The 12,592-nt window shown below is 60.5% G+C and overlaps 2 protein-coding genes across 2 annotated transcripts; one reads left to right on the top strand and one right to left on the bottom strand.

Moving 5' to 3' along the window:
• On the top strand, nucleotides 1-4,527 carry LOC131206706 (Fanconi anemia group D2 protein homolog; the record flags this gene model as incomplete). Its single annotated transcript, XM_058199376.1, has 3 exons — nucleotides 1-1,474; nucleotides 1,535-2,532; nucleotides 2,608-4,527. Coding segments are annotated over 3 exons (4,392 nt in total), but the record flags the coding sequence as incomplete, so codon positions are not given.
• Nucleotides 4,528-4,691: 164 nt separating this feature from the next.
• Nucleotides 4,692-10,931, bottom strand: LOC131206709 (low-density lipoprotein receptor-related protein 6). Its single transcript, XM_058199378.1, has 4 exons — nucleotides 7,839-10,931; nucleotides 7,611-7,771; nucleotides 7,240-7,515; nucleotides 4,692-7,158 (listed from the first exon to the last, which is right to left on the bottom strand). Exons 1-4 carry the CDS (start codon nucleotides 10,929-10,931, stop codon nucleotides 5,604-5,606), a joined length of 5,085 nt encoding a protein of 1,694 aa, XP_058055361.1. The 3' UTR covers nucleotides 4,692-5,603.
• Between the last annotated feature and the right edge of the window lie 1,661 nt (nucleotides 10,932-12,592).

A 12,592-nucleotide genomic window follows, 5' to 3' on the forward strand; every position in this document is an offset into this window, starting at 1 on the left:
TCCGTGCCGGCGTCGCAAGCACCAAGTCAGCGTCGGTACCTCTCGCAGCGTAGCAATCTGCAACGGTCGCAGGTGGTCCGGACGGGCCGTCGACCGCCGGCAAACTACTATGAAAGCGTGCTCCACATGTCCGGCCTGAGCCTGGAGGAACCGGGTGGTGCGGTAGTCCTCAAGTGCGAACCGATCGTGTTTATGCACAAACTAAAGAGCGTCCTCCGTACGAATGTCGATTACCCGGCCAACATCGATCGCTTCATAGCCGGCATCGAGGCTATCACCGCGGGCAATCGAACCAACTTTTCGAAGCTGCTCGAGTGCTGCCAGGTGCAGCCGGCGGACCTCTCGGAGGCCCGCAAACCGGTGCAGGAGAGTTTGATGAAAATGTTTCTCTTGGTGGACTTTCTGCAGCTGAAGCTGATTGAGCTGCTGTTCGCGTACCTCGGCAAAGAGCTCGATAAGGTCCGAGCGGAAGCGGCCACCGAAGACTCGATCGTGGGGTTCGTGCTGTCGCAGCTCAAGTTTATCGATCACGTCGCCAACGGGGACGTGGTGTTCGCGCGGGTGTTCGAGCTGCTGGCCAAAGCCAACCGGGCTAGTGTCGTGTTTGACGAGATCATCTTCAGCATGGAGGACGTGATCGACGTTTCGAAGCACGACGAAGCGCTCGAACGGTTGGCGAAGCTACGGCCGAAACCGGAAGAGCTCATCACCCCGACCACGGTCGAGGTGTTCACCGAGATGTGCCTGAGCGTGGAGACGCTGCAGATGTTGCGCCGCAAGGTGGTCCAGTATGCTGCCGACGGTTGTCCCCTCCACTACTATCCGTCGTTGGTGAAGATGATGCTAAAATTCAATCGCACCGCAGAGCCGATGGAAAACATTTCTGGAATCGTGCGCGAGGTTCGCAAACTACTCGACACCGGAACGAACGCCGACACGTGGACGGCTGGCGAAGGATCGATGGCCGACGACTGTGCGGAGCGGATGCTCCGGTGCGTCTACCAGCAAATGTCCGCCTCGGCGGTCTTCTTCGACGCATGGGTCGCGATCGTTCGACAGCTACCGACGGCCGAGGAGCACCTGCCGGTCGATCTACTGCTCCTGACGATGGCCACCACCATCAACGAGGTGAAAGCGCCGCGAATTCGCAAGCTAACGATCAAGAAAATCTCGCAACAATATTTTACCGACGCGCACACCGACCAGTTGGTCAGTGGGTGCTTCCGGCGGGTGTTGCAGTCGCATCTGGACAGTTTTCTGCAGCTGATCGAGTGTTGCACGCGCGAGAAAGCCGAACAGGTGTGCGGTTTCGGAGTGGCCGCCCTGAGCGCACTGTTCACGCTCGATCAATCGATCGTCACCACCGACAACCGGGTGCTGCTGAATAAGATCGTCGGGTTCATCTGTGAGATGGCGTCGGCGAACATGATGAGCCGAAACGACTTCCTCATTGGCCGCTGCATTGTGGCGTTACGTAAGTAGAACCACGCCACGTGTCCGCTCCCAATTCAATCCGCCTCTATCTATTGCATAGGTAAGCTTCACGAATCGCACCCGAAGGAGATCGAGCGGAGTGCGGAGTTGCTGCTAAAAATTCTTGACGTCGCCCCGGAACTAACGCTGCGCCAGTACCGTCCACTGATCGGGGTGATCTACGCGGCGGCCATTCCACGGCAGCACCCGGTTGGCGGCGGCGGTGACGCGGAGTCGAGTGCAATACGCGACAATCTGGAGATCATCGTCAAAAAGCAACTGCTCTGCGGTGACAAGGACACGAAGCAGAAGGGCATCGTTGGTCTCGTGCAGATGGTGTACGCCCTTTCGCTCACCGCGGAAGCCGAAGCCGGTGTGGCCGTGCTGAGCTCGAGCTTCGATTCCGAGCGCTCGTTTGGCACGATCAGTGAGATCCCGAGCGAGATCGGGCGAACGCTGGCAAACTTGCTCAGCACGCTGTTTCTGTCCACCAACCAATCGCCGGATTTGCTGGCCATCTGCTACGACGAGCTGGCCACGATGATCGGTCAGCACCGTCTACGATCGGTGCCGGTCTGGGAGAAAACGTTCATCATGTGGCTGTGCGACACGGTGACGATGGACTTCCAGAGCCACTTCCTGGTGGCGGATGCTCCCCAGCTGCGGTCAGCACCGATAACGCTCGCACGACAGCTGCGTATCAACGGTGCCGAAGTGGAAGTAGAGCAGATCGCCGTCAATGTGGCCGGCGTGGTGCTGGCACAGCAGAGCCGCACCTCGGTCGTCACCTTCCTGGCGCCGATCTTCCGCCTGATGCGAACGCTGCATGCCGTGCGCTACGAGGGATCGCTTGAGTCGATCAACGCCCTGCTCGGCTGTGCGATCATCGTGCCCGACTTCTACGGCAACACCGTCGAAGAGGAGCGCCGCTTTTCGGTCGACGAGTACGACGAGACGCTCTGCACGCAACTGCTCGACGTGTACTTCTACCTGGCCAACTGGTTCCGCGAGTGCATCAACGCATTCATCAACCAGCCGGACGACATGATGCGCCGTAAGGTATGCTCCCGTTCCCGCTGGCGTAGCGCGGGCCTAGCAGTTGGTGTCATTTGGGGTTTTTCTTCCTCCTCTCAGGTGCTGGAACGATTGCGCGAGCTCGTGAAGCTGGAGCACCATCTGGGCCGGATGTTGGACAGAATTTCAGCCGAGAGCGAGTATCTGCCACCACTGGCAACCGATCGCATGGAGGGCAGCAGCAGTGGAATGGTGCCGAAGAAGGTGGCCAAAGTGCCGGAACCGGCTGTCGGGGCCGGTCGCGGTAAGAAGGCATCGTCCCGGACTCAGCTGGATAGAACCATCAACTTGGATGGCACACTGAACTCCCCCGAGCCGGGGCAAGAAGCGGCCGTGGGACAGTTTAACGAGCACAGTCTTCTGGTGCGCTATCCGTCCGCTTTCCGCTGCATCGATCCGCGGGTGGTTCGGTTGTTTGACGTTCCATTGAGACCGGTCCGTGTGCTTGACGATCCGGAGCAGCGGGCCACCTGTCTCGCGTTGGCCGAGTATCGTTTCGTGCTGGAGAACGTCACGCTGGCACTCGAACAACCGGAGCTAGAAACATTCCAACGCCGCACGATCGATCGCTGGTCGGACATTGTCGATCGCATCGCACTGCTGGCGACCGCACTGCGGGAGGCCACGGAACGCCTTCAACCCGTGCCGGCAGCGGAACTGATGCCACTGAAGGCGTGCTATCTGTGGAGTATGCGACTCACCACGGCCCTCCTGCGGTGGAAGCGATTCCGCGAGCAGCGTGGCCGTGCCGACCTCGAGCGAGTGCTGCGTGTGCTGGTCGAGAAGCTAACCACAGCCAAAGGGCAGCCGATTGCCGACGGTTGCCTCCTGCCGGAGCTTGCCACCAAGCTGCTGCAAGAAGTCATCACACGCGAATCGTGTTTCGGTGATATGTCGATCGCGGCTCAGATGTATCAGCTCGGCCGGACCATCGGGGAAGCCGGATGTTGCGCCGTGGACCGGACCGTGGCGTCAAAGGCCATTGCGCGTTTCGCACGCACCATTCTCACCGCACCGGACCTGAACACGGCGGACGGTGGCAAATCGAAAGCGACACATTTCGTGACACTCCTGGACGGAATGATCGGTGCTAGCATCGGGATGCGCTCACTCAAGCAGCTAATCGTCGAAGTGGGCCAAGATCTGGTCGCGATGGAAGAGCGAACGGACAGATCCAACGCTTCCGATGGTGGCGCCGTGCGTACGTTTCCAGCGTTCAAGCGGCCACAGTACTCGCTCCTGTTCAAGGGTCTCTGCCGGGCGTTCGTTCGCGCGCTCCAGGAGGACATACGCACCCGAGGGGCAGGCGGTGCCGGGGGCCCCGGTCGCCGGCTGGAACTGTGGGAGTTGGCCTGCCAGACAGCCGCCGAGCTGACCGGCATCGTGAAGCGCCCCAAGCAATCGGCCAACTTTGGAGTGTACCTTCGGTTTGCACAAATCTTTATCAAGCTCTTCCTCAAGAGTGGCCTCCCGGTGCTGGAGTCGATCCTGCGCAGTTCCGCCGAACGGGCTTCGGCACTGCTGGCGAAGTTGCAGACCACCACCCGGTACCTGCACAGCGTGTGCTGTCAGGCCAAGGTCAGTGGCAAAGGGAGCACGGCCAGTGCGGACGCGGGCGCCGTGGCGCAGATACCGTGCGTGCGCGAGTGCCTCGAGCAGCTCGTGTATCGCGTGAAGGCGGCCCTCGTGGCGAACCGTTGCTCGGCCGTCTTTTGGATGGGCAATCTGAAGAACAAGGACACACTGGGCGACCTGATCGTGTCGCAATCGACGCCGTCGCCCGACGGAAGTGACGACGGGGACCAGCAGCAGCAGCAGCAGGACCACGAACAGGAGTCCGATATCGCGGATGAGTTGAGTGACCACGAAGTGACCGCGGAAGCCACGACGGCCAACCGCAACGTTAGCCGTCAGCGTCAGAGCCACTCGCGATCGAGTTCGGCCAGTCTAGCGAAATCATCACAGAGCAAATGCTTCTAGAGCACGGCGAGTTGAAAATACAACGAACGGGACCGATGATACTGTGTGTGATACTGTCAACGGAAAGAAAGGGCTCGGAACGCGCGGTCGATCGCTTGTACTAACGTTTTCATTACTATTCGGTCGACGCATCGCGCGCCAGTTGCGCCGTAACGGTAGGTGTAAATCTATATAAACTTTTGCCCCGGCAAACAGCTGCCACGTTTCTAACAATTTCGTCCCAAAAAGTGTCCAAAAAAGGTAACAGATTGGAGTAGTACCTCCACCCGTCCGGTGGTCCGTCTAAGAATCTAATACTTTTGCATCGGAACCTCGGCAGAACGAGAAACGAAAATCATTGAGATATTGCGCGCGCGTCGATGCTTATGGCTGCTAAACGGGGCGATCGCGTGTGCGATCGTGCATTCGTTGATGTGGTCTTCAGTCTTATGCCCACTCATCAGGCAGCGACTCGTGTGTGGTGGCCGATCGATAGCTTGTCGCAGCAGCCATATTTTTGGTGTCGATCGTTACTATTCCTGAACTTTTGTTCCTCAATCCTCGAGCTTCGACAGGGTCCGCCGGGGGGAGGGATGACTGCGTATTTACAATATGTGTGTGAATGGTGAATGTCCACCGCGTCGTCTTAAGCCTATATCTTGTGGTCCTTACAATGAAATACACGGAAGGCTACATCGCTGAGGCACTTTCTGTTGGCGTCCTTACACAATACTCTGAGGATCGTTTACACGACCCGGCTCGAACTCTCCCGAACACGATTGGCTACAAACTATTACACACTACTTGCTTCCAACCACCGTCCACCGGGTCCGGGAAGTGCGGGACGGGGAATGGCACACGCAAAACGGGGGAAGCACAACAGGAACCGGAGGCCTGTCAGAGGCCTGTCCTTAGAAAGAGGGGAGATACGAAGAATACGGCTACCGTGCCGGGGGATGGCCAGGATCACCCGGCACAGCAGGCGGCGGCACCAAGGAGTCACTTTCGAGCAACTCACGGCCATCATCATCATCGTCATCGTCTGCATCTTCGTCCTCTTCCTCCTCTTCGCCCCCGTAGGTCTCCGGTCTTAATTGCTACGGGAACCCGCGCGACGGCGATGGGACCGGCGACGGTGGTGGGGGCAGCGGGGAAAAGTACGTCGAGCTGCGGGAACTGGGCGACGGTGGGCAGCTCTCGGGCAGCATTCCACCGATGTCGCTGTGGTAGTGCGGCGTCGGCGGCGGTGGATACGGCTCCGGATCGTAGCACCGGTCCTTGTACTTCCCCCCGATGGTCCCGCCGGCACAACCCGATCCGCCGCCACCACCACCACCACCGCCGGCGGGGTGTGCGTGCCGGCCACTGCCACTGCCGAGCGAGCTGCTAGTGCCGCCGCCCCGCTGGCTGCGGTTGCTTTTGCTCGTGTAGTTCGAATCGCTCTCGTCGCACGCATCCGTCGAGCACGGGGTCGGCGGTGGCGGCTGGTTGATGATCCGGTAGTGCTTGTAGGGGTGGTAGTTGCTGCAGTACCGGCCCGCCGACCCGGCCGTCGTGGCCGGCGACGGGGGCGGGTTGAGCGGGTAGCCGATCAAGCTGCTCCCGTTCGTCGTGGAGCTGCTGGCGCCCGTGATGTGGTTCCGGTCGTAGCTGCTGCTCACGGCGTTGCTCGCCCGGCTGTTCAGCGTGGACATGCGGACCGCTTCCGCCACCGAGGCCAGCTTCGAGACGCGGATGTTCTTGTTGAGCGCACCGCCAGGCGACAGCGGGGCGGCCGCCTGGTCACACTCCTTCGGTTCCATCCCGCCGGCCCCACCGGCCCCGAACCGGGTCCGGCACGTCTGCAGCAGGTACACGACCACAAACACGACGGCCACGGCGACCACCACCACGATCAGGAGCGTGATCTTGCTCGAGCTCGGCGCCATCCGGCGGTTGCTGTACTCGCTGCAGATCTCCGGTGCCTCGTCCTCGCCCCGCGCACAGTGCTCGTCCCCGTCGCACACGTTGTGGAACGAGATGCACACCTTGCTCGTCGGACACTGGAAGTCCTCCGGGTGCTTGCAGCACACGGCCTCGTCGTACCCATCCAGGCACTGGGTCGTGCCGTCGCATACCAGGTGCTTCTCGATGCACTCGCCCGACTGACACTTGAACTGGTCGCCCCGGCACGTCGGGCAGTTCATCTCGTCCGACCGATCGGGACAGTCCTTCTGGCCGTCGCACCGCCACGACGACGGGATGCACTCCTTGTTGCCGTCCCGATCGGACAGCTCGTTCGGGGCGGCACACGTGAAGTGGTCCGGGCCGCAGATCGGCGGCTCGCCGCAGCTCCGCCGGTCCTTCAGCAGCATCAGGCCCTGCGGGCAGGCGCACACGTGCTCCGACGGCAGGTCGTCCGGCGCGCCGATACAGATGTGGCTACACTCGGGCCGCGCCGTGTTGCACGTGTGGTTCCGCAGCGTCCGCTCCTCCGGCGTCCAAACGGCCACAATGTCCGTCATGTGCGAGTTTTTGTGGATCTCCACGCGCCGATTGTCCCCGACCACGGAGATGCGCTCCATCATGGGCCGCTCGTCGAGCCAGTAGATGAACCCGTCGAGGGCCGCAATCGACGACACCGTGCTGATGTGTTCCGCCACCAGTGTCCTCCTGTCCGCGAAACCCAACCGTCCGCGCGTTAGTAAAGAGTGAGAGCCCGATATCCGGCGGCTTCGCCGCGCCCTGACTTACACGTCCCGACCGTTGATGTCGATCGTGTCGATGCGCTTGCCGTGCGCGTAGAACAGCCGGTTCAGCTGTGGATCGAGGGCCAGCGCCTGTATGCCCTCCAGCTTCGTGATGAGCTCGACCCGCTGCGAACCGTCCAGCTTGGCGCGCGTGATGGACTGCGCCGTGCCGACGTCGGTCCAGAAGAGCAGCCGCTTCATCGGATGCAGCGCGAGACTGCGAGGTTTCTCCGTGCGCCCAATGTCCACGTTGCCGATGCTGACGATGTTGCCGTCCAAGCTGCGAGCCCCCGCCGGGGCGGGAAAGTGGAAAACCGTGGTCAAGTATCGCGGTCAAACTATCGGTGGTGATCGCGTTCGATCGGTGGTGCTTACGTGGTTATGTTAATGGTGTTGGTGTGGGAACAGCTCCAAAACAGTAGCCGACCGATCGGATCGATCGCCATATCGAACGGGGACGAGGTGGGATTGATGGAAACCTTCGCGTTGGTGCCATTGTCGAACGCACGCCTTATGACCGGACCGCGACCGTCGATCTAGAAAAAAAAACAAATGAAATCAAAAACAAATTGTGGTCACAGATTGGCCCCCTTCCGCGCTTACCCAGTAGATGTGTCGCGTCAGGACGTCGTACTCGACGGCGCGGATATTTTTGCCCGTCACCGGCAGCGGAATGTCGGGCGAATCGACCGTGTTCGGGACGAAGCGCCCGAACGAGTTGCGCTGGCTGAAGATGATGTAGTTCCGGGGCGGGCTGCACGAGACGCGGTTCGCGTTCAGGGTGTAGTGCGTCGGGCAGGCGCAGGTCATCTTGCGCTGGCCGAGCGCCAGGCAGAGGTGCGTGCAGCCCCCGTTGTTCGTCCGGCACTGGTTCGATCCGGACTGGCGGCCCGGGTGGAACGCCAGCAGCGCGTACGTGTAGCGCAGGTCCGAGTGCACGATCGTCCGGTTGTCGCCGGTGCTCTTGTTCGCCCGCCCGATCTCCCCCGTGTTCCAGTCGGCCCAGTACACCCAGTCCTGGTAGATGGTGATGGCCGCCGGTACGAACCCGTTACTATCGCCGGCCTCGGCCATCACGAGCCGCGTGCGCCGCTTGCCGTCCCAATCGGCACTCTCGATGCCGGTCGGGGAGCTCTGGCGGGCCCAGTACAGCCGGCGCGTGTCCGGATCGAGCGTGAGCCCGATCGCATGGTACGCGGCGGAGATGATCGTCATCAGCTCGCTGCCATCCATCGCGGCCCGGCGAATCGAATCCGAGGGCCACTCCGTCCAGTACATGAGCCCCTTGCGCGGCTCCAGGATGAGGTTTTTCGGTTCCTCGATCCCCTTCCAGATCAGTATCCGCCGGCTGCCGCCGTCGAGCCGGGCCACCTCGATCCGCCGGGCGTCCGCATCGGTCCAGTACACGTTGTGCGCCAGCCAGTCGACGGCGATCCCCTCCGGCTGCATCAGGCCCGTCTCGACGATCCGCTGCACGTCCGACCCGTTGATGTAGGCCCGCGAGATGTACTTCTGGCTCACCCAATACAGCCGCCGATCGGCCACGTCCACGTCGAGGTAGTGCGCATCGATCACGCTCCGGAACGGTGCGTAATCCGTGTGGTTGTGGCTGTCGATCGATATCCGCCCGATGCTGCCGGGGTTCGAAAACAGCAGGAAGGCCGGCGGCACAAAGCACGTCCGATTGTCGCGCCCCAGCTCGTAGTCGAGCTGACAGCGGCACACGTAGTCCCGCGGACGGTTCAGGCACAGCTGCGAGCAGCCCCCGTTGTTCACGGCGCACGGGTTCGTGCCGCGCTGCTCGTGCAACCGGGCCACCTTCAGGCCCATCAGCTCGATCATGTTCTCGCCGATCGTGGCCCGATCCGTGCCCGTGAGCTTGTGGGCCCGGTCAACCGAACGCCGCTGCCAGTCGGTCCAGTACAGGTAGTCCCCGAGCAGGCTGAGCCCGAACAGGTGCGGCAGATTGTCGGACAGGATCGTGTTCCGGCCCGACCCGTCCATGTTGGCCACCTCGATCTTGTCCGCTTTCGCGTCGCACCAGTAGACCTTGCGGGTCGCCACGTCGAGCGCGATCCCGTTCGGCCAGAAGAGGTTCTGGGACACGATCAGCACCCGCTCGGTGCCATCGAGCGAGGCCCGTTCGATTTTGGGTTCCTTCTCGCCCCAATCGCTCCAAAACATCCACCCGAGCGTCGGGGCCAGGGCGATGGCCCGCGGCTCCACGAGGTTGTCGTAGATGAGGACGCGCCGGAAGGAGCCATCGAGCCGGCACACCTGTATCCGGTCCGTGCCCGTGTCGGTCCAGTAGAGATTGCGGGCCAACCAGTCCACCGCCAGCCCGTCCGGGCCCTGTATCTCGGCCGTGACGATCTCCTCGGCCGCCGCGCTCCCATCGGCCGGGGCCCGCTTGATGGCGCTCTCCTCCTTGTCCGACCAGTAGATGTAGCTCTCGACCGGATCGTAATCGATGGCGATGGCGTACCGCACCTTGCCGACCGGTAGCTCCACGACGGTGTAATCCGGCGAATCGAGCGATATGCGGTTGATATGCAAACGCTGCACCACGAACAGCATATCCTGGGGCCCATCCGCACACTGGGTCGCCGTGAGCAGCTTGATTCCGGTCGGACAGGCGCAGCTGTACCCGGCGCTGCCGCTCGCGGACAGCAGGCACAGGTGCGAACAGTTGCCATTGTTGCGCCGGCAGGGGTTAGCGGCCGCGGTCGGGGCCACCGGTTGCAACCGGGCATCCCAGGCGTGCACCGTGAGCGGTACCTGGGCGTTGCTGAGCAGCTCCCGGTGCCGCTCGGACTCGAGGTCGTAGTAGTGGAGCGTCCCGTTCTTCCAGTCCGTCCAAAACAGGAAGCTCGCGGTAAGCGTCAGGCTGTACGGGTAGTCCAGGTTGCGGACCAGCGTCCGCCGGTTGCTCCCGTCGAGGTCCATCACGTCCAGAAACTGCTGCTTGGCGTCCACCCAGTAGACGAGCTCGCGCTCCAGATCGACCGCCAGCCCGTTCGGCCAGAAGATGCGGTCGTTCACCAGCACCGTCCGGCTCTGCGGATCGCCGTCCATGCTGGCGCGCTCGATCTTCGGGCTTTCGCCCCAATCCGTCCAGATCATGTAGCGCCGCTCCGGGACCAGCGCGATCGCTCGCGGCTGATCGAGATCGCTCCAGATCAGCACCTTCTGCAGCTGCTGCTGCTGCTGCTGTTGCATCTGTGACCGGCCGGTGACCAGCTGGGCCACCTCGATCCGGTTCGAGCCACCGTCCGTCCAGTAAAGCTTATCCGTGTACCAGTCTATCGCTAGGCCCTCGGCATTGTCCAGCCCGTGGGTTATCACAGTCGTCTTGTTCGTCACCGCGCCGGTCCCATTGGTGCGGCCGCACTTGATGGCCTCGTGCGTGGTCTCGGTCCAGCACACCAGACCCCGCTCGTAGTAGAAATCCATCGCCGACGAGTTGTTCAGGTCCTTCAGCAGCACGTCCATCGTGTAGGACAGATTGCCGCCCCGCTCCACGGACACCTCCACCAGCCGCAGATCGATGTTGGTGGTAAAGAGTAGCAGAATCGAGGACTGGGCGGCAGCGGGGGTCAACACTGTGCCCGCCGAGCTCGCCCCGGCCAGTTCCGGAACCGTAGCCACCGCCGTCGCTGCTGCTGCAGTCACTGCAAACATGGACCAGAAGTACATTTTCATTAGTTTAATCACCAAAAAGTAAACGGGGCATAGCGTCTTCACCGTCCCAAGATTACGTTCAATTTTTTTCGCGACATCTAATTCGCTTTAAATATCTAGAAAAAAAAATCCCTATAAAATCCGTCTTCGCCGCCATCAGGCAGAGCCCACAGGATTGTCCCCAGCGGGTTACGGGGTTTCGCTTTCTGTTTTGTTTTGCCCACCCGGTCTCTCTAGCACAAAAGCAGGGAGTTTGTTTGCTCCAGTTCCGGCCCGGTGGTGGAGGGGTGGCGGGTTCCGATGGAGGCGGCATCGTCGGCTTTTGTGATAACTCTCTTTAAAGAGTGTACCGCTAACGGGTGGGGTGTCCCAGTCCCGGTAACTGTTTATGTCGCAGCTTCTGTAAACAGCAACGGCCCAAGAAAACGGGCGGCATTACTGTGTTGGAATATAAATACGCGCCATAACACCGAGGGCAGGGCAACCTACATACAGTACGGAACCTGCCGTGTTCCGTGCTGACAGCGCCATCGAAAGGAAAAGTTCGAAAAAGAGAGTTGCGCGACATTGCCCGCGAGGCCGCGAGAAGATAGAACGGGGGATTGCGGGGCCGACGGTGGGTTGTTCGGAGATCAAACGAACCGGGGACAGCCAGCACGCCCCGTCAAGGACAGTTCCGGCAGACGAGCGAGTGAGGCGATTACCCTTCCGGGCGGTTGCAGGAGCGAGTGCGACCGAGAACGGATCCTGCTGATGGTGGCCGTCTCGAGTGGGATGATAATTATTTTGCAGATATTTGTTGCCGGCGGGCCAACCCAACACGGGATCAAAAGAAAAGATGCTCCCACTTTGAAGCATAGGAGGGGGAAGCCGTTTAATAGTCCGTGTTAACGACTCCAAATGACATCATCAGAGGTTCGCACCGGCAACTACGGTTTGTCCGGCGTACTTTGGGACTTCGTCCTGCGAAAGGACTTCTTGGGGGTGGGCGCGGAACTTGAATGTATTACGCGCCCCAGCCCCGGCCAAGGGTCCGCATGGCAGACCGCCAAACCACCAAACAACAAATCGTGTCGCACCTTGCCTGTGATTCAGTGGTGCCAATTCAGTTGGAGTATCTCAATCCAAGGTGGCTTTTGCCAATAAAGAAAAGAGTTTAAGTTTAGTTTCGGTGTAGTTAAAATGTGGAGCGATTTGTTACTGACGGTGTTTCATTAAGATCCTTTCGATCACGCACTCGGGCAAAAGTTACGCACAAAGACGCAAGTCCCGCGAAAAGAAAACCCTAGAACCAAGAAAAGTAGACCCACCATTGGCTGCACACCAGCAGGGCACCGAATGTTTTGCGGCGCTAAAAATACATGCACTCCGAGATGCGTTTAACCGGAGAGAAAGAGATGGACTAGCGAAGAGGAAGGCCGGTCAGCAATTACGGCACCTGCCTGTCTGTCGGCCACACCATAAATCCGCTCAACGGCGGGCGCGGATGCGAATGTATCCGATCTCGATGTTGGCGGAAAAAAAATATCGGAAAGTGATTTGTTTTCTATTTTAGCAAAAAAAAAAGGAAGATGGAAGCAAACTTCATTTGTCCGTCGTCGATGAAATTAGTTCTGGCCGAGCCCCAGGCCGATCTCCCGTGTGAAGCAACGTCATGAGCGCAACTTTCAACGCCT

The sequence above is a fragment of the Anopheles bellator genome, chromosome 1 (genome assembly GCF_943735745.2).
Source record: "Anopheles bellator chromosome 1, idAnoBellAS_SP24_06.2, whole genome shotgun sequence".
NCBI classification, from domain to species: domain Eukaryota; kingdom Metazoa; phylum Arthropoda; class Insecta; order Diptera; family Culicidae; genus Anopheles; species Anopheles bellator.